Below are 22081 nucleotides of genomic sequence, written 5' to 3'. Positions count from 1 at the left end.
TCAATGACCCGGATCGCAACCTATACCCCCAAGTGCAAGGTTTCTGAAGCCGATTGGTATTGAGAGAAATTTCCCGAGTGATCAAAGATTATACGGAAGTAATCAATGGAGACATCAGAACCAATTGGCACGCATCCCCTTCCTCCATCTCCTTGTTCCTGGGTTGTTTCTCAACAACAATCATGTCTTCTCATCTGCGCAGCTTCGGGGCATTCCACGATACCGAATTGTCCATCGGTGCTCGTTTAGCCAGAGCTACAGAAGAAATGTTGGCAGTCACAGAGGCTCAAATAAAGAAAATGAAGGCCTTTTGCAAATGCACTCGGATACAGCACAGAAAGCCATTTACCGTTCTTGTCGCAGTCACCATCACACAATACCCAAGCGACCTGAACGACTATATGCATGGTGTTCAGCAGTGAAAAGATTCCTCTCACAGCACCGCTCCAATCTCTATACCACGAAACCCCGAATTTCATGAGAAGTTCCGCATCTCAACATTTGCCGAATTGTTTGAGGCAGGAATACATGGTTCTTGGTTGGTGGCAGTCACCCTCGAATGTCACAAAAGGCCTCCAAGATTTCTCTGTCTTGAGGATTTCATGGCAGTACATAAATGCTGTCGAAATAATATCCCCACTATACCGTTGGTGTGTGTGTGGTTGGAGCTATTTCCCAGCTCGCCACGACCGCGCCCGTGCTATAGAGCTGGACGAATTTGCGGCGGAGTTGAGGGAGATTTACCTCGAATCGTCGCACCATACTCGGTGGGGTTTGCTGATATGGCTGAATGAGAACCCCATCTAGCTCGAGGATCTTGTGGAGGATCTTGTGTGAGAAAGAGATGAGTGCAGCCCCCCTTTGTTCTTCCAAGATTGGCTGAGCAGACACGGAAAAGTGCCTGGTTCCGTAAGCTAGCCTCCACCTTCAAAATGTTATCTCTTCCTATGAGGAACTAACCCACTGCCTAGACCACGACAAGGGAACCTCTTGCTGTGTCAGCTATTTCCCTCTCCCGGACCTACACTAAGATGCAGCCAACCAAAAACTTGTCCCCCACCAGAAGAAAAAGCAGGAAGACAGGCACAGTGGCCAAGCGGAACATTCGATGTTGGAATGTGTTGGTTACACGATTAGAAAAGAACCCAGTGTCACAAGCTTAGCTTAGTCATAGCTTCATAGTTAACCTCACCAAGGAGGTCATAATACATCATCTATCTTCCCCCCACTAAGCTTACTGCTACAAAGTGGGGACAGATCCTGGGAGGAGAGATCGTTATCCTAGTTTTACAAATGTCATCAATCTCTCGTGGATTCCTTTCCTACATTGTAGTAGTTCATCTCACTTTCTGAAGGAAGAGGTATCTCCTGCAGCTCGATAACTCCAGAGGAGCATAGTCAATTGCGCAGGAGGGATCTCCCCGCGAGAGACATGGCAGATTTCGGTCTGTCAGATCCCACACGGTAGCTAGAAGTAGATAGCTTGTCCCCTCCCTCTTCCTTTCCTCCTGGCACCCAAAACGAACAGGCAAAGCCGAGAGCGAGCATTGGTGTGCCTCTTCTTTCTTGGGCAACACCCCTCATCGTCTGTCTGATTATGGTATGACAATGTATTTTTGATTCCGATTTCGTTCAGCGATGCGAGAAATCCCCGTCGGTGGAAGGATACCAACTATGTCTTCTCATACTCACCCCAGTATCCCGGCGGGACAGTTGATGGGGGCAGATGGATGTTCTGCCGGAGGAATATTGGGGCGATGGAGCGTGACGGGGAGGAAAGAAGAAATCGCGTTTGCTTTGTGTTCTGCCAGAAGTTATTAGCAACAGAAGGCAGAAGATAGTATGCTTACCATCATTGGGATAATATTTCCATCACCCAGTAGAGAACTGGTATGCTCCTTGTGGATAAGTTCATCGTAATTTCATCTCAGCATCATCACTTGTCCCTCGGAGGCCACAGATTAATGAAAGACGGGTTTGACCCCGAGAGAAGGGTGGAAGTTCCATTGTGTCAAGATCGTGTTTACCAGATAGTCAGTAGCTGTAGTTCAGTTAGAGAAACAATGTACTCATTCTAGGAATGAAAAGGAACGGAGACGAGAAGAGAGAGGGACCAGAGAGCTATCGTATCTCGACCCCAAGACAAAGCTATCTTCTCCCCACCTCCAGTTCTGAGATGAGAGTAAGTTACAACAAGGACCAAGTTGATAGACACATGTAATAGGAACTTCAAACAACAGTATTCTTGACCTCTGTTAATCAACAATGTAAACAACGGACCCACCCGACAAGAACATAAAACCCAAACAGCCATCTTCTCCAAACGCCCAGCCAAGCCGAACAATTGATGAAAAAAGGAAGTTCGCATCAATCGGGGGTAGTGTAAGCCCAATGACACAGTGCAACGAGGCATGCGCAAGCACAGAGACCAAGTCGCGAGGTCCAAAGATTAGAATAATCATGAATGACCCGCAATGCAGGACTATCAGAGATTAAGCTGACAAGAACAGATACTACACAAGATCTAAGCCAGAAGGCAAAGAGGAGCTGAAGAAGGAAGAAAAGAAGAGGAAGGTCTGGGGGCAGGGCTGCCTTCTTATAGGTATCTTAAGGGCGGTCGGTTTATGCCACTATTCACAAATGAGACAAACAACGACGTGGGCTCGCTTAATTAGATGGTAACGTGATGATGAGGGCAGGGGCAGGAACGGCGTCTCTTATTTCCGGCTGACTTGTTTGAGAACTGGCATTCGCTTTGGTGTGAGGCATCATGTTTGTTTCTTCTGATATCAGCAAGAGGAGGGCTACCGGTACAATCCTCGCTCAAGCCCACCATATGTACATAGATGATAGCTTCCTAGTATCTGGGACATTATAAGCTCAAAGAGCTGAATGACGAGCAAGGCTGGCAAGCTAAGTATACAACTTTACCATCAACCATCACCATTCTTGACCTAGAAGCACACCTCACTACAAGACCTAATCCTACAATTTCTTTCAAGAACAAACCAAGACCAAGGGCATAGGAGTCCATCAAACCAATACATTGACACTCATAACCAAACTAAAACACTCGCGCCCTTTTTGAACATTGAACATACAAGCGAGTCAGGAAAGCCAAAATAGAAAAAGAAGGGGAAAAAAGGGGAAGAATGTAGAATGGGGGAAAAAGAAAGAACAAATCACACCAAGTTCACAGAGACCGCCACAACCACCCATGAGCCACAAGCCAAAGCAAAAGCCAGGATCGAGTCTATCGTAGGGGGAAAGAAAATCATCTTTTCATCATTGCATCAACCACCCTCAGCCACTAGACTTTGTTTGGGAAATGTCCATACTGAGCCCACGTCGCTGTTTCAGAACATAGTCAAGGTTCGTATGATAATACAGAGCAGTTCATGTATCTGCCATTTGAGAACATAAGAAGAACTGGGAAAGAGGGAAAGTAGAAGATAAGGAGGAATTGGATTGACCAATCGACAAAAGAAAATAATAAGAGAAGTAGCTGTGACCTTGAACGCCGCCCCGAGTTGCATTATTTGACAGTCATTGGATTAATCAAGGCCGCCGTCGCCGTCAATCAGACGAAGACGCTCTTTCGTGGTCTTAGCTCGTTTCGACGTGCCTTTGCCGGGGCCACGGCCGCGCCCGCGTTTTGCAGGCGTTGCTGAAGGTACCTCGACAGGTTCCTCGGCGGGCGTAGCCGCCCCTGAGGGTTTGGCGCTGGCGTCGTCAAAGTTACCCTCGCCTATGTAATCGATTAGTATGGACGTTAAAACATAACAAGGAGTGGTCGAGTGTTCTCACCTTCATGATACATGTCATCCAGCGTAAGATCCCGCTTGCGTTTCTGAGCGGCCTTCTTTCCGCCCTTGGCGCCGAGGGTCTCACCGCGTTCGATGGCTTCCTTCTCCTTTTGCTCGATGAGTTCGGCCTCGTCGTCGTCGGCGAGCCACAGGGCAATGTCCTTGGTGCGGTTCTCGCGAGCACGGGTGTTGAAGTCGACACCGCCAGAAGCACCGCCAGTAATGACGACACGTTGCACCTCTTCTTTCTGCAAGGCACGCTTGCGGATGCGTTCTTCGATGGTGCCGCGGGTGATAAGACGATAGACAGTGACCTGGCGAGTTTGGCCCAAACGATGGGCGCGATCCATGGCCTGGGAATCGATGGTAGGGTTCCAATCGGAGTCGTAGAAGATGACAGTGTCGGCTGCAGTCAAGTTGATACCAAGACCACCGGCACGGGTTGACAGCAAGAAGACGAAGATATCCGGGTTGGACTGGAAGTCTGCGACTGTGTCGCGGCGGTCTTCCAGCTTGGTACTTCCATCTAGTCGGCAGTACTTGAAGTTCCGGTATGTCAAGTACTCTTCCATAAGATCGATCATACGTGTCATCTGGAAGTACAGGAGCACGCGGTGACCACCGGGCTTGAGCTCCCGCAGCAGCTGATCCAATTTGGCCAGTTTGCCTGAATCCGTCACGAAACGACGCATCGATGGTACCTCGATGTGGCTGTAGCGGCCCTTGAGTGAAACCGGTGGCGGCAGCATAGGAGCGTGAGAGTAAGGTGTAGGATCGAGTTTCTTGATGAGGATCTGCTCCTCAAGTTGCCTGCTGCAGTGTCCAGACAGTGCTTGTCGAACGGAGGGATTGAACAAAGCTTGGTAAGTTTCCCGTGTTGTCTGTTGGCCGGAAGAGGACATGGTGATGGGAGGCGCCGAGGCTTTGGGACTAGAACAAGGCTCAATAAGTTGAAGGCCTTGATCTTCGAATGAGGAGCGTGAAACAGTCATGAGATCCTTCATTCGGCCCTCAATGGCGACATCTCGCACAGCCTGTTGATCATTACGATCAACAATATTCAACATCGAATGGGATAGGACCGAGTTCTTTGGATCGTCACTCTCATCATAGATGACATTCAAGGCAGAAAGCCTGTTTGGCTTGCTGCGACGACGCTCTGCTCGTTCGTAGACGCCAAGTCGTGCCATCTCACTTGCTTCCCCTGCAGAAGTGTCGATGAAACGCAAGAAGGAGAATGCACCATTGTCACGTGCGCTCTTCTGGATGTTTTCTGGTGTCCAGACGTTCATCAGCTGGGATAGGTACTTGGTTTGGAAGCCCACACGGGGATTATCAGAACCAGGAAGATCAAGTCGTCCTGTAGAGCTGCACAATAGGCGTGGCAACGGGTATTCGATCAAATTTTGAGTCGAATAGCGAACATCGACAAAGTTTCCTTCACGAACGAAGGATGCAGTTTCCGCGAAAGATGCAGCGGAGAAGGGAGATTTTGTTTCGGCACGTTCGAAGAGATCGGGGTGGTTGCAGACTTTGCGGAATTGCATAACCAAGTTCATCAGCGTGCTACTATCAGTGTCGTCGCCTGTGGCAGCCTTTTCAATGAGGTCGATGATGCTGACACGGTTCCGCAGATTGGAATACAAGGCACGTTGGCGGTATGTCAAGTCGCAGAAGATGTCCTTCTCAACCTTGTCTCCGAGTTCTTGCTGGACATTCTTCTTGACACGACGCAACATGAAAGGTTTCAAGATCATGTGAAGACGCTTGAGTTGGTCCTCATTGAGCTTGGTGTTACTCTGGGCGTGCGACTCGATGTCTTTAGAGAACCACTCGCTGAACTCGTCGTGGGAGTCGAACAGAGTTGGCATAATGAAGTGAAGCAGGGCCCACAGTTCTTGCATGTTATTTTGAATTGGCGTACCGGTCAACAGAAGACGATTGCGGCAGCTGAACCCAAGCAGATTCTTCCATCGCGAACTCGAAGAGGACTTGATAGCTTGAGCTTCATCAAGAATCATGTACTGCCACTTCACCTTCTGGAAGTACTGCGCGTCAAGAACGACAAGCTGGTAAGAGGTGACTAGGACATGGAATTCCGAGTCACGGTTATACGTGATGTGCTTGCGATCCCAGAACTTTCGCAGGATCTTGCGGTCCTTGGCATTACCCCAGTAGGGAAGCACCTTGATGTTCGGGACGAACCTTGTAATCTCCTGCTGCCAGTTGTGTAGTGTGGATGCTGGCGCGATGACCAGGAAAGGACCCCAGATGTTATGCACCTCAGCCAAGTAAGCCATAACAGAAATCGACTGGATGGTTTTACCGAGACCCATCTCGTCTGCCAGGATACCGTTGATACCCTGCTCGTACAAGTTGACAAGCCAGTTAAGACCCTTAAGCTGGTACTCTTTGAGCTGAGCATTCAACATGGTCGGCTGTGAGATCTCAATGTCACCCAGACTAGTCGGGTTCTGGAAGTTCATCTCGCCGTCGTCAAATGCAGCCATATTGTCGCCCTCTCCTTGGTTGTTGAAGGCGCGGGCACGGTCCTGGGCTTCCTGCACAGCGTTTTGCGCATTAGCCATGGCAGCTTGTTGAAGCACGGTTTCATCTTCAGCATCGAAGTCAAGGTCCTCGAATGCAGTGGTCTTGGCGTTAGGGTTGGCCACACTGTCTGGAAGATTGATTGTGTGAGCATTTGGCTTGCCCGGTTGGATGGTCTCTCCGGTGGCAGTAACAACGCTGTCCCCTTGAGCTTCGTCGGTCTTGATCTTGCGCCCGATAAAGTGTGAGTACAGTTCTGTTTGCGAGATAAGGAAATTGAGCTTGCGCTTCTGTCGGTTTGCTTCGCGGTCGGCCTCCGCTTTCTTGGCTGATTCAAGCTCCTGCTTCTCAGCCACACGGCGCAAGTCGCGTTCCTCGCGCTCGTTGCGTTTCCAGAAAGACATCATTTCACGCATCGTCCGCTTGGCACGAGCTTGAGTATCCTTGGTGCTCTTGTTCGTGCGCTCCTGCCACTTGCGAGACTGCTTGCTGGCCAGCTGAGCCGTCTTGCGCAAATTCTCCTGGCGGGTGGAGAGGGAGGAGGTTTTGATGCGGTAGACCTTTGGAATATCCTTGCGTGCGATATCGCGCCAGATCTGCTCGTAGATCTGGTTATAGCCTTTACTGTCGTAGTGTAGCTGCGAGATGGGAGTACCCTCCTTTGAGCGTCGAACATCCTTTCTCGCACTTGGGGTGAGATACAACTCGTCGTCCAACCCAGCATTCCAAGCTGCCTCGGCAAGATCCTTCTCGGCCTGCTTCTGCTCCTTGGACTTCTTGGGACGAGTGACAGGACCGGCGCGGCCCGACCTGCGTCGGCTGGGCGAGGAACGGCCGATGTGGAATTGACTGGTCGTCCCGCCTTCGAGATTGGGAGCAAGCGGGGTGACTTCACCGAGCTCATCCTGGCCATCGCCGCCTTCGAGAGCGCGCTTGGTGGTGCGGATTTTCTTCTGTGCCCGCTCGGCTTCGCGCAGGAACTTGGCCCTTTCTCCGGGTTCCTGGGCCTTGCTTGCCTTGCGCTCAGCCTCCAGCTTCTTCTGCATCTCTTGGCGCACAGTGTTTTCACGACGGCGCTTGCGCTGCATGTCCTTCTTCCGTTCTTTTTCATCCTGGATCTCCTTCTGTTGAACTTCAGCCATGACAGCACCCTCGTTGAGCACTCGGAATCTTTCGGTGCCAAGAATGGCCTGTCTTTCGAAGGATCTACCTAGATCGATGAGGAACTCGTTGCGGCGACGCTGAGCATATGTTAGTATGGGATTGACTGGACATGGAACGACTTTCAGACGACCTACCTTTCGTCGCACTTCCTCTGCGCGGCTGCTTTCCAACGACCGTTTGTAGCCTTTCTCCCGATACCGCTCTTGTTCTGCGTCGAAGCCAGGATCTTCAACGTCGCTCTTCTCGGCGTGATCGATCTCGGCTGAAGCCCGATTGACCTGCTCCAGATCCACACCGGGAGGGAATGGTTTTCGGAGCGGTGCACGAGGAATGGGTGCAGCGTATTCCGCATCGGGCTTGACGAACCCATTGGTCGCATGTGGTGGTCTCGGGCCATCGATGTGTCTATCAAAGTCTAATCGGTGCTCGTGTTTGTGATGAATAGCTACAGGTGTAGTGTGTTCCAGGTGCCGGTGTATAAAGACAGGGGGAGCATGCGGCGTGTGGGAGGAGATCATGGGGACCGGGAGAGGCGATGGCTTTCTCGCAGGCTGATCGTCCGACGGGCCAGAAAGAATACTGGCGAACGACATGGGGTCTGCGGCTCGAGCGGGTTTCTGCGAGGCAGGGATGAGTTAGTAAACCAGCAGATATTGCAAGGGTCCGGGTAATGCGTACGGCTTCCTGCGGTGAGGCCGGTCTCGGCTCTCGCATCATCGGAGGTCCATATCCGATACCATTACCTCGCATCCGATATGGGGATTCGGACTCCCTGGTGGGAGATTGCGAATGGCCTTCTGGGTGGCTGGGCGGATGTCCATGTGGTGTCGCAGATCCATACGGCGAAGCACCGTTGCCCGCCATCACGGAGCTAGAATAAGGGCGCGGAAGTGGGAGCTGAGAACCCGGTGCCGAATGTCCCTGGTATTGCGAAGACTCCAGGTGCGACGGGTGATGTGGCGCACTCCCGTTCAAGGGCGGCGGCAATGTAGACGGCATTGGGGACGCGTGCGAAAAGTGCGGGCTTCGCGCGACGGAGGATGGACCAAATGCGGGTGGGGTCTGCGGAGGATGCTGGTGGTACTGCTGCGGCGGTTGCGGTGGTTCATTGCTTGGGTAATACGGGTGGTTCTTATTCGGAGAGGTGTAAGCCGGATACCGCTGCTGCTGAGTCGGGGACTGGGCGTTGTATGGCGGAGGGCCCGTCATGATGGCCGCGGTCCCCGGTTACGGGTCGAGCGCGTCAAAGGTTGGTCACTCGGGTCGAGATAGGGTCGGGGCGGGAATTGAGGAAGAAGAGTCCAAGACCCCTGCTCAGAGACACCTGTCAAGGGGGTTCCGGCGTTCTAGTGACGCGGTGTCAGTTGTTGGTTTCAGGTAGGATCTGTTTCGGAGTGAAGAGGGATGAAAGAGAAGAGATGGAGGAAGAAAGCGAGCCATAAATACCTGATGGAGGGATGGATTCGTTTGTGGTGGGAAGATGCAGGAAGAAGGGAAGTTTCCGTGGAGCCCAAGAAAGAGAATGCGCGGGCCTAGGCGAGCTGATGCAGGGGCGGTGGTTGAGGATGAGAAGGGAGAGATGGGGTGAATGGGGGAATGGAGGAATAACTGAGGACGAAAGATGAAGTCGGGTGAAAGAGGGGAAGACGACGACTCGTAAGGGTAAAAGGGGAAAAAGTTGACGAGATTTGGCATTTCTCGTGAATCTCTTCCTCGTCTGGGGTATTTCACCAACTCCGGCATCCCGGGGGTTAGATCCGAACGGGCTTTTTACAGTGGAAAGCGGTGATTTCTGTGTTTTAGACGACTATTTTCAATGGTTTCGTGTTCTTCTCTATCGTTTTTCTTTTCTAGCTGGTCGAGAATTCCCAGGTTGTGCCCCGATCTCGCTCAGAGTCCATACAAACACCCCGTGGAGCACAGAGGTGGTGAGGACGAACATCATCAACATGGAATGTCTTGTTCCAATGCGTTCAAGTGTTGAATATCCCTAGTCCTAAGTGCAGGAGTTCAGATAATTAGCGAGTCCTCGCTTCCACTCGCATTTGACGTGAAATCTGTTTCGCTGATCCGAGTTTATCGTGAGATCGCCCTATCCACCTCCCTGTGGAGACCAGTTCTATTGGATTCAATGGGATTATAGTCGGTCGGTCTTTGTTTTTATGTTTTAGAGCTTGGATTGAAGATCAATCTGGTTATCTTGTTTAGCCTATGACTAGTTATACATCAGAGAATTACTAAATAGGGATTCGTCGGTATATAAGAGGTCTGGGTCATAGACATCTCCAGAGCTACCAGCTTATAAGTTATAACTCAAACCTACCACGTTGGATATAAAGTATTTCATATGTCATCAATAGATCTATAATAGATTATAATAGATCTGTATATGCATATAATGCATATACTAAGAACCAACCTTATAATAGCCAAGCTAAAGAGTCAAAGGATATGTATAGCCTCAGGTCAACCACCAATCTCAGATCGACATTTCCCGGAAGAGGGAAACTGGGATGAATATAAACCATATTTCTATTAAGGTCGAGACACTTATATATACTGATTCAAATCTCAGTGATATTTATAGCCTCGCCATGAACAGCTTGAAATCTCTAAATCTCCGGCCATACCCCGCGTGCCGCATGGCCTGATGTTCGAGATGACGTCCTCCACTCCCCATATGGACGTGGACAGCACAACCTTGGAATGGCACAATGTCTGGACATGTTCTGTCATAGTTGTGATCGTCGGTCTTCCCATATGTGTATCTGTATCCAATTGCGGTTCGTCTTTCCTCCAAATGGGATTCGATGGGCAGGTTCCCGTTTCATGGATGCATACAAGCTGACATGGAGTGATGCTTCGATCTCACCGGACACCTATTGGGTATGTGGTGGCGATAGAGATGGACAGTTACGAAGTCGTCAAGGTCTAGATGTTCGGACAATAACCATGCGCTGTAGACGGAGTACTGTATACCGCAAACGGGAGCCGAAGTGGATACAAAGCCGATTATGTAGCTATTCCACGGTATTCCGAGGCTATTGTGTGAGAATGACAGAGATACGCCGAATCTACCAGAGAACCGGATGGATTCGAAGAGCTCACGGAGTTAAAGCAGCCGATGCCCTGATCAGGCAATGCGCTTGCTATAAAACACCTGCGCCGACATGTATTTTCCTGTGTTACCATTATCTCTCACTCAAACACTTTCCAGACAATTCTTCCTACCTTCACACATATTCCATCATTTAACCAAGTATTCTACCCCCACCAAAATGACCAAAATGACCATCCCCGAGACCCAATGGGCGCAAATCATCGAACATAAAGGCGAACGACCCGTGTACAAGCAAATCCCCGTCGCAAAGCCGGGCGCAGATGAAGTCCTCGTGAAGATGCGATACACCGGCGTGTGTCACACCGATCTCCACGCCATGAACGGCGACTGGCCCCTCACCGTGAAGGATCACCTAGTCGGCGGCCACGAAGGCGCCGGCGTTGTTGTCGCAAAGGGCTCTCTCGTGCAGGACATTGAAATCGGCGACCACGCAGGCATCAAATGGCTCAACGGCTCCTGTCTCGCATGCGAGTTCTGCGAATCCTCCGACGAGCCTTTGTGTCCCCATGCCCAGCTGTCTGGATACACCGTTGATGGTACATTCCAGCAGTACGCGATTGGTAAAGCAGCGCACGTTTCGAAGCTGCCCAAGGATGTGCCGCTTGATGCTATTGCGCCTATTCTCTGTGCTGGTATTACTGTCTACAAGGGTCTCAAGGAGTCCGGTGCGCGCCCCGGTCAGACGGTTGCTATTGTTGGTGCTGGTGGTGGCCTTGGTTCGCTTGCGCAGCAGTATGCTAAGGCTATGGGCTTGCGCGTTCTTGCTATTGACGGTGGCGAGGAGAAGGAGAAGATGTGCAAGGAGCTTGGCGCAGAGGTACGCTTTTCTATTCCGGACAACTTTTTGGGATCATGCTAATATATTGTGCAGACCTACATCGATTTCACCAAGTCTACCGATGTCATTGCAGATGTCAAGGCTGCTACTCCCGGTGGCCTAGGTGCCCACGCTGTGCTCTTGCTCGCTGTCTCCGAGAAGCCTTTCCAGCAGGCTGTCGAGTACGTTCGCGCTCGTGGTACTATTGTTGCCATTGGCCTTCCCGCCCATGCGTTCCTCAAGGCCCCTGTTTTCGAAACCGTTGTCAAGATGGTTACCATTAAGGGTAGCTACGTCGGTAACCGCCAGGATGGCGTCGAGGCCATTGAATTCTACGAGCGTGGCTTGATCAAGGCTCCTTTCAAGGTTGTTCCCCTGAAAGAACTGCCTGAGGTGTTCAAGCTCATGGGTAAGTTTGGATGTTTCGATTACTTGATATGCCATATGCTAATCTATGTTATCCAGAGGAAAACAAGATCGTTGGCCGCTACGTCCTCGAGATTCCTGAATAGATGCATCCTCATCTATGCGTTGAGTCTGGAATGAGACTCAGAAGGGTAATTGCTTTTGCGAAACGACGAAGGAATGACGAAGAACGACGAAGAACGACGAAGAACGATGAAGAACGACGAAGAACGACGAAGAAATGATGAAGAAACGAAAAAATAAAGAAGAACGAGAATTAATGTCTAGCGACAATTATTAGCCCTGTTGAAAGGGTGATTTTAGCGATATTGAAGGCCAAATCTGATCTGAATTTGGAACTGAAATCCCCGGTGTCTCCCCAACCAATGGGGATAGAGTAAACTTGTAGTATTGAGTACATGAACTTGATCTATAGGAATAGTTAACAAAGCCTCACCGAGCATTATCGGGCCGAAGTCCCACCCAAACGTCTATCTATATCTTAGCAACTATTTCGAGTCCTGCTCCAAAGCCTTGCCCTCATCCTCGGGACTAACAGTAGTCTGCGGTCCCTTATACGTCTTCCTCGCATGAAGATAATAATAAAGCAACGCCCCAAGCCAAAGACTCCCATTGATAACAACCGTATAATTCATATTTTGAGCTTCAAACAGACTGTCAGCAAAAGCAAAAGCACCGGGAATAGTAATAGAACTCACGCGACGGATTCGGCCCCTCGGTAGGAATCATAGTAAGAACAATAACGTACATCATGTAGATGACGGCAACCCACCCGATGGGCTTACTGAGATAAGCGCCTGTATAGAACTCACCAGGGACGAAGCGCTCGCCGCCCCAGAGCAGACGCGCCAGGATGGGCGTTAGCCAGGCGAGGTCGTTGCCGGCTACGGCGAGCGAGAAGAGGGCGTTGGCGGCTGCTTCGTCGATTAGGCAGAGGAGGCCGATGATTATCGATGCGAGTACTATGCCGCAGACCATGCGGACTGGCTGGTAGCGTGTGAACTTGCGTTGGCTTACTTTGCGGAAGAAGGAGGATAGGGGGAGGGCGCCGTCGCGGGAGAAGGCCCAGCTTTGGCGGGAGGCGGCTAGGACCTGGGTGGGTGGATTAGTGAATGGGTTCTGGGATTTCGAGTAGATGGTAAGACGGGAACTCACAATACTCAGTCCCATGAAGAATTGAACAATCATTACCACGACCATGAAGCCAAGGGCACCGCTTTTGCCAAGGGCGTCGTAGTAGATCTATAAAGAACCCAGATTAGAAAGTACGACCCCATAAAAGAAAGAAGACGAAAACATACCTGAGTCATAGGCTGTCCATACTTCGAATTCAGAATCCCCTCGATATCCGTATCCATCGACGCCGCAATAACCGCCAGCGAAACGAACCCAAGAATACCACATAGTCCAGCAGAAGAGATAATTCCCAGCGGCACGGCGCGAGCAGCATGCGTCGCCTCCTCACTCATATGCACGCAGGAATCGAACGCACCAATAGTCCAGATAGGCGAGAGCCACGCCAGCATGAACGCCCATCCAGCAGGCCAAGTAGTGAAATTCTGTACCTCCCCAAAGACATACGTGCCCGGGTTGACAGGCGGGCTATTCTTCGCTTTGCCTATGGGCAGGGCGATGACGGTAGCCACCACGAGAGCGATGTTGAGGAAGATACAGGCGGATTGGATCCTCGGCATGATCCGGGCAAAGAAGATAGCGATGAAGCCGTGTGCGACGACGGTTGCTGCGTATGTGCCGTATATGACTGGTCGTGTGGCGGACCATTCGCCGTCGCGGGCTAGAGAGATCACTGAGAGGAGCATGTTGGCGAAACCGTCTGATGAGGATGTGTTAATTATGGGCTTTTTGTTTGAGATTGCATCTGACTCACAGTCGATCGAGCATACGCCTCCGATCAGGCCGATGGTATTGCTGTATCCGACGAGGAAACTGAGCGGGTTCTTCCATTTCTCGGATGAGTAGTAGTGTGTCCAGAAATAGAGTCCGCCTGCGGTGGGCATTGCGGATGCCATGTCGGCCTGGTGGTTATTAGTTCTGTGGTTTTTAGGGTTATATAAGGAGTAAATCATACCATTGCCAAGGCCACAAGGAAGATGAAGCAACTCGCAACGAACCATCCTAACCAAGGAGTCTGTTAGCAATTGCCAGACGATACTCCTGAAAGAATAGATGCATACCCTATCCATTATGTCAGTCACAATGCGAACCAATTTCAGGCTGAGGAGTATATTACCCAAACCATTCCCACAGGCCCAGCGGGCATTGAAAACGCCAACGAAGATGCAATGGAAGGCAAAAGCCCCATAATACTAAAAGCGACAGCAAAAATCTCAATCGTCGAATAATGACGCCGCAATTCCTGCTTGTACCCGAGTGTTGCTGTTTGATCCGTCAGTGACAAGATCTCATATCGTAACACCAATTTCCAATAAGCCGGGGATTATACACACCTAGCAACTCGGTATCTCCAGCCTGGGGCATCGAGTCATGACCTGTAGCCGTCGACTGACGCCTCTTGACCTTATGGGATAACACTTTCTCCATTGTATCATCCATGGCTAGGGTAGGAATGGTTATAGAGGAAATGAAGTCGTGGGTAGGCAAACAAAAGCCCACGCGATCGAAGAGGAACACCTAAGATTCGATGGAAATAGAGCCCTCGGGACAAAAAGAAAAATAGGAGGTTTAGGTCTCAAAATATTCCGATGGACACAAGTACTATAAGCACCGACTCAAGACTCGATAAGGTCTAAGCGCAGATCCTTGCCATCCGACCACGGTCTCGATAGACATAACCGTTGAATACCTTCCAATTCTAGAATACTACAAGATAACTAGATCGATCTATCTGTACTGCACGGTGAGGGGTACATGACACCATTTTGCATATCACTTCTATATTCGAGCCAACTTAGGTTAGAGGCGGCTGGACTAGCGGAGCGCGAAAGCATAAATACAAGCTTGTATGTGATCTTGAAACGTTCCGTTTTCTCCCTTAGGGTTCATCCCTTGCTGCCTTTTGATCGCTGAGTAGAACCCAGTACGCCACTGAGAGTATTGTAGGTTGTTTGACAGGTTGCCTAGGTGATCATGAATTTTCAAAAGCCCTTGATAGGCAGCTTTACTACTGCGTACTCCAACATATTCAAGTCGTATACTGATCATAATGTATGTCCCTATAGTAAGGATATGCAAGGTAGCACCTCAATATCTGCGGGCCTCATATTGCCCTGTTCTGCTTCAATTCTTGTGACTGCCTAGTACCCAACCCAGGTACGTATATGTAGTTACTCCATACAGCATCGTAATTACCTATACTCCTTAGCAGATCACCAAGACTAAGCCGTGCTGACATCTACTCCTATAAAGCCCCCTTCTAAAAGCGGCGCAAACCGGTTCGAAAACATACCAGCACAACCGCAAGCCTCAGAAGCTAATATAGGGATCAGATGACAAGAAGATAGGCACGGGCGTAAGTGTGCCCGAAACAAGCATGGTGCCGTATGTCGGACCTACGCCATCCAGCGCAGATAGCTGTCGCTCATCCGAGTGGGCGATAAGGCTGGAAGAGATAGGAACGCACGGCTGTACCTACCCAGGGCGAAGCTTTTGCTTATCGCAGGGTGTTACGTTTATTAAATCGCCATCGACGGAGACAGAGGGATTGTTCCTTCGTCTTACGCTTTTTGGATTGTCTCAGTCGGGTGTTTTGACCATCTTCCCTTTACAGGTGAGATATCCCGAGTGTGGGGTAACGGGCAACATCAAAGTGCGGAGAACCTTGGAAAACCAATGCTATGACTGTTACTTTACAGAGGGTACTTGTAGTTCCCACTTGAAGATCTTGTTGACTTCTATAAGTTTAGACCGGGGTTCGTTTACGCAACCTCATACAAGCAATCAGGCTTTGGATGGAAGCCAAAATGCAGAAAAGCAGAACATCGACAATGCAGACCCAAGGCTAAATATACACCCACAGCAAACAAAACAAAATGGAAGTCACTTCCAACGTATCATCATCTCAAACCGCACCAGGCCCAGGGCCCTTATGATTCGACTGGTCTAGTAAAAGGGTGGGTTTGATATAGTCCTCATCGAGCTGGCGGAACCAAGCCGCATGGTCGCCCGAAGCACCACCCGAAAACAGCCCCCGCATCGCATCCCGTGCGGACATACCCGCTGGCTGGTGACTGGGCGAGACGCTGGTCGATGCCGCGGCACTGGTGGGTAAGACGGTCGAAGGCTGAGGGGGCTGGGAGGCGGATCTGCGGAGACGTGAGGCTCCGTTTGCAGCCGGCGGGAGGTCATCGTCAGAGATGCCCTCGATTTCAAGATCGAACTCATCAGGGTGAGTGTGATCGTTGGAACGACTGGCGCCTGAAGGTGGCAGGCCGAACTCGTCGTCGCTGCCTTCCCCAGCACTCGGTCCAGCTGCGCCGTTGAGTAACGTCGCGGTAGATTGGCGGTCGCGCCAGGATTGATCTTTGTTGCTGTACGCGGCAGAGTACATTCTTGTGTGGGTATATGGTGGGCTTGGGCGGCGACTGTTTCCGGTGGAGTAGCTGTGTGTTCGCTCCCCGGGTCCAGCGCGTGGGTTGGCCGTGACCCCATCCAAGGGGATCACCGAGTCGGTGCGTCGCGGGATGTATCCTAGGCTCGTGCCGGAGCGCTTATAGTAGGTTCCGCCATGGGTCACCTCGGTGTCGAATTCATCGTCCGAGTCAAGCTCTTCGACCACACCCGTTCGGATGCCGAGAATCTCCAGCATGCGTGCTGTGGTTCCGCCGAAGATGATCACGGTTAGCACTACGACAACAAGTACTGTCGCACGAAGTGCGGGCGCGTTGACTCCCGATAGACCAGCTGCTAGAGCAACACCGACGGCACCACGCAATCCAGCCCAGAAGAGCATCGCTTGATAAGCGAACGGCAACTCGTCGGGGACCTCCACGCCACGGCGGCGTGCTCGATACCGAATGAACCAATTGATAGCCTTGGAAAGTGGGAACACCGCGAGGTATCGGGAGAGACAGATACCAAACACTGCCACCATGATGAACAAGGGGTTGAACTGGAGGTTAGGCTCCACGAAGAGATCGAGGCCGAGGTAAATAAAGATGAAGTTCTCTGAGAGTTGAGCCATGACCTGGAACAGGTATTTGGTGGTCAACTGCGTGCGACGCGACATGTTATAGTAGGCGTAATGCTTGAGGGTGATACCACAGAACAAGAGCGAGACAATGCCGGATAGATGCACGCCATTGGAGAAGAAGTAGCTGGCGTATGCAACCAAAATGATCAAGCAGCTCTCAATCTTGGGCAAGCGCCGCACGAGGGTGTATTTGAGACCCAGCGCGGTAGCGATTCCAACCAGCATTCCAACAACCATGCTACCAAAGAACACGAGCAAAAAGAGTCCCACGGCCTCAAATAGATTCAAGAACGTCAAAGAGCCAGCCGCGCCGGTATCATGATACCTCTGTGCCGTCTCGAAGAGCACGATAGCAATGGCATCGTTCAGAATCGACTCGCCAAAAATAATAGTGTAGAGCTTCGGCTCGACTTTATAGAGGTTGAAAATAGCCAAGATGGTGACCGGATCCGTAGCGGAGAGAGTTGCGCCGACCGAAATAGCTTCGACAAAGGAGATATTCAGCCCACTCAGCGGGATCCGTGTCCATAGGTATAGCACCAGACCGAGCACGATTGCGGATATAAAGGTACCGGCGAACGCGAACGTAAGGATCGTGCCGATATGTCGGAAAAAGTTTGCCTGGTGGAGCTCATAACCAGAGGCGAGAATAATCGGAGGAAGCAGGAGGTTGAAGAAGAATTGATAGTCGAAGGCGACGCTGTCTTGGAGGGTGGAGTCTGTGAAACGGATGAGTAGTCCAACGAACATCCCTAGCGACCGTTAGCAAGTCCGTACCAATTTGCGCAGATGAATCTTTGTATATTGTATATTTTCAGATCGCGCCTGCACCACTCGAGGATATTGCCTACCTGCAAAAATTGATAGAACCGTCTCATGGACAGCTTGGATCTTCCTCTGCTGAAGGATATAGCTCGTGAAGAGGGCGAACATCAACAACAGGATCATGATAAACAATGCCCAGGAGCTCGTGATCTCCTTGGACCCTGCCTCGGGGGAGTCTGCAGTCCATATTAGTCAAATTTCCGAGGCTGAATAGCGCTATATCGCGACAAGACGAGAGGGGAGCGATGAGGGGGTTCAGGCACGCGTACCATCGGGGTCGGAGTCTTCAGAGGCCCTCCCTACAACAGAAATAGACATGTTAGCTCCCAGTCCAAATGAAAAATCGAAGCGCAACGTTCAGAGCCATCGATCAGAGAGACATACGAAGCAGGGCGTGTAGGCCATCGTTCATAAATTGGCTAGCCATCGCGGCTCACGCCTTGGGAAGTATCAAAGGCCAGAGCGAAGGACTGGCAATTCACTCCCACAATGATATCAAGATGGCAGGACCAGGCGCACATAATCCACAAAGGAATGGATAGCGGAAGGTTGCGACAAGGTCGAATTGGGTTAGCAGTACGGAGCAATAGGACACGGACTGTTTAAGTTGCATCAGAGGGACAGATATGAGGTCAGGTACGGGTTGTACAATACAGAATACGGCAGGGCTGGCTAGACCCAAATTAGTGGTGAAACTGGAACAATACGGTGATAGCGTAAGGTTTTTTGCGTATCGTGTATTTAAAATTACACGTGGGCCGATTCTCGGGATTCGGCCAAATAAACAGGAACAAAGGGTTGGCCGATTCGGTGCAACACATCATCGTTATGCGATATAATTTGATTGACTCTAGGGCTGAATGTAGGACCCACATGCTTTGCACGACGATCGCTATTCCCTGCAGAATCTTTATGTTTGTTATACGTTGCCTAAAACTGAATATATACAACATCGGAACATGTACAAGAACTGATAAATGCATTGTACAATCTACATATCATGTCTATCTTGATCCATCCGAAACCCTTCTAGTCAACCATGCAGCCACCAACGCAGCACATCCACCAAACCGTAGCACCCAGCCCACGCTATCATCCCACGGCTCCCCTCTTTGCTTCTGGGATGCCTTGAAGATAGCACTGCAAACAAGACTAGACAGAATCTGGGGGAGAGAAACAGCCATATTATGCAGTCCAAGAATGATACCCGCCTGTGCAACATCCCCATTATCACGATAATCTTTCGGGTGTCCATTCTCAATATCACTGCCACCGACGCTGTCAAGTTCACCGGGACCCTCATCCTGGGCCTCATCTGCATGCTCGGTATAAGTAGTCTGAGCCGCTCGGCGACGATTTCGTCTAGAAGGATCAATCCTAGCTACCTCCGCCGAGATAAGAGCGAAAGGAGCCCACAATGCTACAGCCCATGAGACACCGACAAGGCCCACAAATGCCGACCCGGCTTGATGAGAGTAGATGAAGAAAGTGCTGAACATGCACGCCGCGAAGAGGAGATGGGAGAGGAGCCAGACCCTCGGGAGCGTCAAGCCTGGGATGCGCAGGCGAGAAAGCCAAGTGGGTTTCTCTTCGGTCTCTTGTCCGACTGGAACGTCAAGCAGAGGCTCGGATGCATTGCCTGTCGGGATGCTTGAAAAAGATAGTCTCCTTGCAGCTGGCTCTGAATCACCATCTAAATCACCGTCTAGGGAATCCCGTTGCGAAACAGTCTCTGGCGCCGGTCCATACAAGGGGACCACGAAGAGAGGAAGCAACATATTGGAAAGAAAAGAGATGATAGCATAGATAAGGAGGGCCAATGTCCCGACGCGAGTAGCATCTTCCCAGGCCTTATCAACCTCACCCTCGGAGAGATGGGGATTATCCGCGAATATTGGATTGACGTACAGCTGCCCGATATAGGTCGTGGAGTAGTACAGGAACGGGAACCAGCCCACCCACGCTGCGATCTGCACCTCACAGACGCGGGAAATCTGCGTTGGCAAGCTCCGAATGGACTTGATGACCTGTTTGAAAAAGGAGACCAAGCCAAGCTTGTCAGTCACGGGCCCGTCTTCTCGGGGATCCCGCTCTTGGATATAGATGCAACTAATGGCAACAGTTGTGCTCAGAAAGACCGAGGCAAGTACGCACAGGACCTTGAACTGGGTATTTCCCAAGAAAGGGACAACCTTTGGCAGGTCCATATAGCCAAAGATATACCCTAAGATATTACCAACGCCGACCATACGACTGGCCCAGGCGTTGGACAGCTCCTGCTGGTGGGTAGGGCAGTTGTCGACAATAAATGCTCTGGCTGCAGCTTGCACTATAGGACGAAGATTAGCCAAGTAACCATTAAAAAAGTGAAGATGGAATGCGCACCGGTGTTAATGGCAAAATCAAGGCAACACATGAAAATTGTTGCCATGATAATGATAACAATCTTAATCGCTGATGTTTCAACCCCGAATATAGACAGAACACCTCCCACAATCTCTTTCACCCATGCCAGAGCTAGCAATGAAACGACAGTTGCTGCACCTCCAATGACCATAAATGGTTTCCTCTTACCCCACGCGAGTCGGCAGTTGTCGCTTCGAATACCGATGTATGGTTGCACCAGTGCGCCCGTCAAGGGACTGGCTATCCAAACAAAGGCAAGAAGCGACTTGCTCATCCCAAGGGATAGAAGGAATGGCTGTAACCCGTCAGCATGTTCTTTTATTCAGTCTTACAGCTTCGGAAATGAAAGGGGTAAGGTGCAAAGTTGGGGTCAAATCATCTCCTGTAAGTCGCGACTTATACTTACCGATCCATTAGAAAGTTCGACAGACCAAACAATCTGAAGTCTGTCAAAGAAACCCAATATCAATAAATGACCACAAGTCAAATCACCCCATACAAAACTACTCACCCACCAATAGAAAGAGTCAAAAGGAACATGTACAGCGCATTCTTAGACGACTCATCGGCACCGGCAAAAGGGCGCACACCACGCCTCTCCGCAGAGCGAGTAGCAACCATGAGAGGCGAGCTCTCGTCAATATAACCAGGGGCAGGCTTGAAATTCAAGGCTCCCATGGGAAAATTAAGGAATCCGGCTTTCGATGCGTTGAAAGGATTGACTCATGAAACTAGGTGATTTGTGTTTGGATATGATTGGGCCTGCTGTGATTTCCAGCAGCTGACTGTGCTGTGACTCGGGGCTCAAGTAAGCTGAGATATGCCTTTTCGATGGTAGTTGCTGAGACCGGAGATTTCCTTCACTAATTTACAATCCTCGTGTTCGTGGTAGTGTGGACCGTGGATTGTTGGAGTGTGGGGAAGTAGATATCGTCGGAAAGGAAAGATGGGGCTATGCTGGGTGTTGGCAACCACGCATCATTTACTGCCAGCAGTCAGATTAGTAGCTGAGAGAAGCTAAAAGGCGACAGGGTATAGCCCTGTTGATCAAAGCGCGGTGTGTCAGCGGGCGATCTGCTGAGATCCCATTCCTCGAGGGCGACGTCAGCGGCACGTGACCTACTACCTCAGGACCATACCAGCCCTTGATCACATCATTGCCACCGTGGACATTTACTAGCAAGAAAATATTGGTAGTTGAAGATTTTCAAGTGTTTTTCTGTTTCCAATTCAAGTCGTTACACAATGTCTCTGTCTATATAGTGTGATTTGAGGCGTGCAAAATAACCTTACCGTTCTCAGCCGCTCTTCGTGGACAATGCCTGACGATCCAAGAAGAAGCAAACCCAAATCCTTTCCTTTCCAACCCATTTCCCATTGAGAGATAGTCGAACCTCGCTCGTGCCCGTGCCCGCCAGGCGTGAAATGAATGTCTGCCAGCGCAACCCAATTCACGTGCAGGGCAGTCGGCACCAATAATACACGGCGTTTCCTGTGACCATTGCACAGTTCGAAAACCCAAAATAAACCCAACAAAACCAAAGGAAAAGAAAGACTGTGTCAAAGACAAGCAAAGACATAACACACGGGCTATACAATAATATCGCGGTATGTACAAGGCCAGCATGAGACCATGTGCGATTAAACAAGAGGCGCTAATAAGCCCCGAACCCAAAAAGGACGCCTGTATGCGCCTTGAAGACTCCAAAGAGAAAGGAAAGTTGAGACAAATCCCCGTGATGATTACATGAGATGTTGCATCTACTGTTTTGCAGCAGACACATCGTGCTCTATGGTAT

At 50.5% G+C, this 22081-nt stretch overlaps 6 protein-coding genes across 6 annotated transcripts; 1 reads left to right on the top strand and 5 right to left on the bottom strand.

The window, feature by feature from the left end:
• Nucleotides 1-3554: 3554 nt before the first annotated feature.
• On the bottom strand, nt 3555-8516 carry ino80 (chromatin-remodeling ATPase INO80; the record flags this gene model as incomplete). Its single annotated transcript, XM_039077163.1, has 4 exons — nt 3555-3748; nt 3808-7594; nt 7652-8134; nt 8196-8516. The coding sequence occupies 4 exons, from the start codon at nt 8514-8516 to the stop codon at nt 3555-3557; spliced, it is 4785 nt and encodes a 1594-aa protein (XP_038925056.1).
• Nucleotides 8517-8722: 206 nt separating this feature from the next.
• LCP9604111_8961 (uncharacterized protein) lies at nt 8723-9212 on the bottom strand (the record flags this gene model as incomplete). Its single annotated transcript, XM_039077162.1, has 2 exons — nt 8723-8863; nt 8964-9212. The coding sequence occupies 2 exons, from the start codon at nt 9210-9212 to the stop codon at nt 8723-8725; spliced, it is 390 nt and encodes a 129-aa protein (XP_038925055.1).
• Nucleotides 9213-10795: 1583 nt separating this feature from the next.
• Nucleotides 10796-11967, top strand: LCP9604111_8960 (zinc-dependent alcohol dehydrogenase; the record flags this gene model as incomplete). Its single annotated transcript, XM_039077161.1, has 3 exons — nt 10796-11455; nt 11510-11864; nt 11921-11967. 3 exons carry the CDS (start codon nt 10796-10798, stop codon nt 11965-11967), a joined length of 1062 nt encoding a protein of 353 aa, XP_038925054.1.
• A 402-nt stretch (nt 11968-12369) lies between these two features.
• LCP9604111_8959 (putative GABA permease) lies at nt 12370-14455 on the bottom strand (the record flags this gene model as incomplete). The annotated part of the gene is made up of 8 exons (XM_039077159.1): nt 12370-12524; nt 12580-12973; nt 13037-13123; nt 13183-13715; nt 13770-13917; nt 13971-14017; nt 14210-14278; nt 14350-14455. The coding sequence occupies 8 exons, from the start codon at nt 14453-14455 to the stop codon at nt 12370-12372; spliced, it is 1539 nt and encodes a 512-aa protein (XP_038925053.1).
• A 1465-nt stretch (nt 14456-15920) lies between these two features.
• On the bottom strand, nt 15921-18303 carry LCP9604111_8958 (bifunctional K:H/Na:H antiporter NHX1; the record flags this gene model as incomplete). Its single annotated transcript, XM_039077158.1, has 4 exons — nt 15921-17803; nt 17903-18052; nt 18146-18175; nt 18261-18303. 4 exons carry the CDS (start codon nt 18301-18303, stop codon nt 15921-15923), a joined length of 2106 nt encoding a protein of 701 aa, XP_038925052.1.
• A 577-nt stretch (nt 18304-18880) lies between these two features.
• Nucleotides 18881-20960, bottom strand: LCP9604111_8957 (putative sucrose transporter; the record flags this gene model as incomplete). The annotated part of the gene is made up of 4 exons (XM_039077157.1): nt 18881-20205; nt 20262-20577; nt 20689-20728; nt 20794-20960. The coding sequence occupies 4 exons, from the start codon at nt 20958-20960 to the stop codon at nt 18881-18883; spliced, it is 1848 nt and encodes a 615-aa protein (XP_038925051.1).
• Between the last annotated feature and the right edge of the window lie 1121 nt (nt 20961-22081).

Source organism: Penicillium roqueforti, assembly GCF_015533775.1.
Source record: "Penicillium roqueforti strain LCP96 04111 chromosome Unknown scaffold_39, whole genome shotgun sequence".
In the NCBI taxonomy this organism is placed as follows: domain Eukaryota; kingdom Fungi; phylum Ascomycota; class Eurotiomycetes; order Eurotiales; family Aspergillaceae; genus Penicillium; species Penicillium roqueforti.
Note: the sequence above shows the minus strand (reverse complement) of the source record. Positions and strands in the feature narration are given on the sequence as shown.